General features: G+C 39.7%; 1 protein-coding gene across 1 annotated transcript; it reads left to right on the top strand.

Moving 5' to 3' along the window:
- Positions 1-407: 407 nt before the first annotated feature.
- On the top strand, positions 408-1910 carry LOC133189459 (uncharacterized protein K02A2.6-like). Its single transcript, XM_061324829.1, has 2 exons — positions 408-1427; positions 1491-1910. Exons 1-2 carry the CDS (start codon positions 408-410, stop codon positions 1908-1910), a joined length of 1440 nt encoding a protein of 479 aa, XP_061180813.1.
- The last annotated feature ends 1578 nt before the right edge of the window (positions 1911-3488 follow it).

Raw genomic sequence — 3488 nt, 5'->3', positions numbered from 1 at the left:
TTATTGGATTTGTGACATATTTAGCAAAATTCTTACCAAAGCTTAGTGACATCTGCGAGCCGCTGCGCAAGTTAACACAGAAAGATGTTGAATGGCACTGGACCCCACAACATGACGAAGCTGTAAAACAAGTGAAAAATCTAGTCACAGCAGATCCTGTGTTACAGTACTTCAATCCAGAAAAGGCACTAACACTACAATGCGACGCCTCGGAGAAAGGACTTGGAGCAGCTTTGTTGCAAGAGGACAAGCCGATTGCCTTTGCCAGCCGTGCCCTGACCGAAACTGAAACCCGCTACGCACAAATAGAAAAGGAGCTTCTAGCAGTGATATTCGGGCTTTAACGTTTCAATGTTTACACATTTGGGAGACCAGTATCTGTCCAATCAGATCACAAACCTTTGGAGATGATTGTGAATAAGCCTCTTTACAAAACGCCAAAGCGTCTCCAGAGCATGCTGCTCAGGATGCAAAAGTATGAAGTAAATCTTAAGTACCGTCCTGGAAAGAATATGGAGCTAGCGGATACCTTAAGTCGTGCGTATCTGCCCAATGAGAAACCATCAAAGGCGGAGTCAGCAGTAGAAGCGATAAATATGCTACAATTCCTGCCAATTGCACCAAACCGTTTGAAAGACATTCAGGACGAAACTGCAAAGGATAATACCCTGCAAAATTTAGGATCATCCATCAGAAATGGGTGGCCAGACTGCAAAACCTTAGTTCCAGAACTCATAGTTCCCTACTTTGAGATCAGAGATGAGCTGTCTATCCAAAATGGAGTCATTTTTAAAGGAGACAGAGCAGTTATTCCACAAGCACTACGCAAGGATATGCTGACAAGGATACATTCATCACACCTTGGAATCGAGGGATGCCCACGACGAGCCAGAGAATCTGTGTACTGGCCACAAATGAACGCTGAAGTTAAGGACTTCATACAAAAGAGTGAAACATGCCGCACTTTTGACAACAACCAAGGAAAAGAACCTCTACAACATCACGAGGTACCACCACGTCCCTGGGCAAAGCTTGGACTTGACATCTTCACTTTCGACCAACGTAACTACTTGATAGTAACTGATTACTTCTCAAACTTCTTCGAGATTGATGCCTTGGACAGAATGACATCCCATGAGATCATCAAACGACTACGAGCACAATTCGCGAGACATGGAATACCAGACCTGTGTGTGTCGGACAACGGTCCTCAATTTGCCTCTGAAGAATTTGCTAAGTTTGCCCAACTGTGGGAATTCCAACACGTAACATCTTCACCACACTACCCACAAAGCAATGGGAAAGCCGAACAAGCAGTGAAAGTTGCCAAACAAATTCTAAAGAAAGCAAAACATGCAAAATCTGATCCTTACCTTGCATTGTTGGATTTCAGGAACACACCTACACAGCATGAGGGAACCAGTCCAGTCATGAGACTTATGGGAAGATGAACAAAAACACTACTACCCACGAAATGAAAGTCATTACAGCCGAAAGATGCACCATTTGAGAAAGAGAAGATCGACAATGCCAAACAAAAACAAGCAGAGTATTACAACAGATCTGCACACCCATTATCGCAACTATCAGTTGGAGAGACTGTCCGAGTCAAAACCCCTAATAGACCATGGGAGAAAGGAACGGTTACGGAAGCAATACCGGAAAGGAGATCATACAAGGTAACGACCGAGGCCGGAGCAAACTATACGAGAAACAGAAAACATTTGCGTAAATCAAATGAATTGCCGGTGTCAAGAGACATTCCGTGTGATCTTCCGTGTGAGACAAATGAGGCCAAGGAAGTGGCATCCGATGTTCCAAAGCCAGTAACAGATCCTAAGAACACAGTTACCCGTTCTGGACGTGAAGTGAAACCGCCGGTTAAATACAATGACTATGTCAGATCATGATTTGTTGATAGACATTTATCTTGAGTAGATGCCAAGATAATTTTGTTTAGGTAGCTAGGAACGCTTTATTCATTTCATCGATGTTGCATTTTACAAGTTTGCATATAATACTCATAGTCCAATTTCTAGTCATATTGTTATTTTATTGCTAGTCAGTTCAGTAAAGCAGTACAGATGTTTTGATTCTAGTCACTTTTAAGCATAATATAAATTTATTCATTGTCCATACTATTCTAACTAAAGAAAAGGGGATGTAACAATATTTGATCGGGTTCAATGTTCAATTTGTGCTTACAATTTACGCCATGCTTGTTTACATGTTCTAATAAATGTAGTCTAGTTGAAACTGACTTTTCTATTACGCCACACGGCAGCAGCTTCTTACAAGTAGGAATCGAGTTAATCATCCAAACATGCTGAGGAAATACGATCTTTTGATGTCCGATCTCTTCTTTGTTTACATGCGAAACTTTTTTCGGTGATCGTTTACGGTTAGATCGTACGCCATATTACTCGAAGGTAATGGAATAAATGTGTGTTAAGAAAAAAATTTTTATTTTTTTTTTTGTGACTTTATAAATATTTCTTTTGTAAACGTTCTATGTCCTTTTGCGTTTTTGTAATTTATTTTGAAATATGAATTAACCTTTACTCCAATCTGAAGGCTGTAGGATACAGGATAGGATAGGATAGGATAGGCTAGGATTGGATTAACTACTATATGTTTCTATCGTGAATCCTCAATCCTGAATCCAATCCAATCCCATCCCATGTCAACTTGTGGGATAGCAGCACTGTACCAATATCTGTGAAAATAAGCTTTTTTTCTACTACTTCCTGTTTGGCCGGAAGTGACGTCATTCGACGTATTTTGATGATCTCGCAAGCTGCTACTTGTCATTTTGAACAACTTTGCTTCTTTGAAGTATTACAAATTCTAAATACTTTTTGAGATATCAGGAAAAATATTCTGGCCCCTTTAGCTTCCTTATTTTAGGGGCCAGCCCTTTTTTCGAGATATCATTTAAAAGATCTTATAATTCTGCACAAATTTTGTTACATATGTTTTAACAAAATATTTCTACGTAAAAAGATATCGTACAGAAAGTGTTCAAAATTTTGAAACTTTCGATACTTTTTTCAGGCCATAGCGAGCGTCGACGTGTGGCACTTCCGGTGAAAGTTAACTACGTATTACAGATCTACATATATTGCTCTGTCTTCCCTAAAAGTTTCATGTTCCTATGATGAGTGGTTTTTTAGAAAACCTGCGGACAAACTGACCCTCCAAAAATAACTAAATCGCAAAAAGTCTTCGGACCTTAAGTGACGTCATGAAAATAAAAAATATGTATCAAGATTTTTTAATGTTCTATCAGGCCTGAAAGTTTCATGAAAATCAAGCGAACCGTTTTCGAGAAATTGCGTGCACAAAATCGGTAAGAAAAAAAATAATAAGAAAAACAGTGGAAAAGAAACCGAAGAATAACAAGAAGGTCTTCCGCTGAAGACGGAAGACCTTAATAACTAGAGCAAAGCTCGTTGCAAAGCAACGAGTAGGTCTTCCGTTGGAGCTGT

The sequence above is a fragment of the Saccostrea echinata genome, unplaced genomic scaffold (genome assembly GCF_033153115.1).
Source record: "Saccostrea echinata isolate AGI-Se365-2 ecotype Australia unplaced genomic scaffold, CSIRO_AGI_Sech_v1 ptg000018l, whole genome shotgun sequence".
Classification (NCBI taxonomy): Eukaryota; Metazoa; Mollusca; class Bivalvia; order Ostreida; family Ostreidae; genus Saccostrea; species Saccostrea echinata.
The sequence above is the reverse complement of the archived record's forward strand: the minus strand, read 5'-3'. Positions and strand labels throughout refer to the sequence as shown.

Excerpts from the sequence above, each read along its gene's own strand:
- LOC133189459 (XM_061324829.1), top strand. The coding sequence starts at position 408 with ATGATTGTGAATAAGCCTCTTTACAAAACGCCAAAGCGTCTCCAGAGC. Across the intron at positions 1,428-1,490 it reads AGCATGAGGGAACCAGTCCA|CCGAAAGATGCACCATTTGA; the intron begins GTCATGAGACTT and ends AAGTCATTACAG.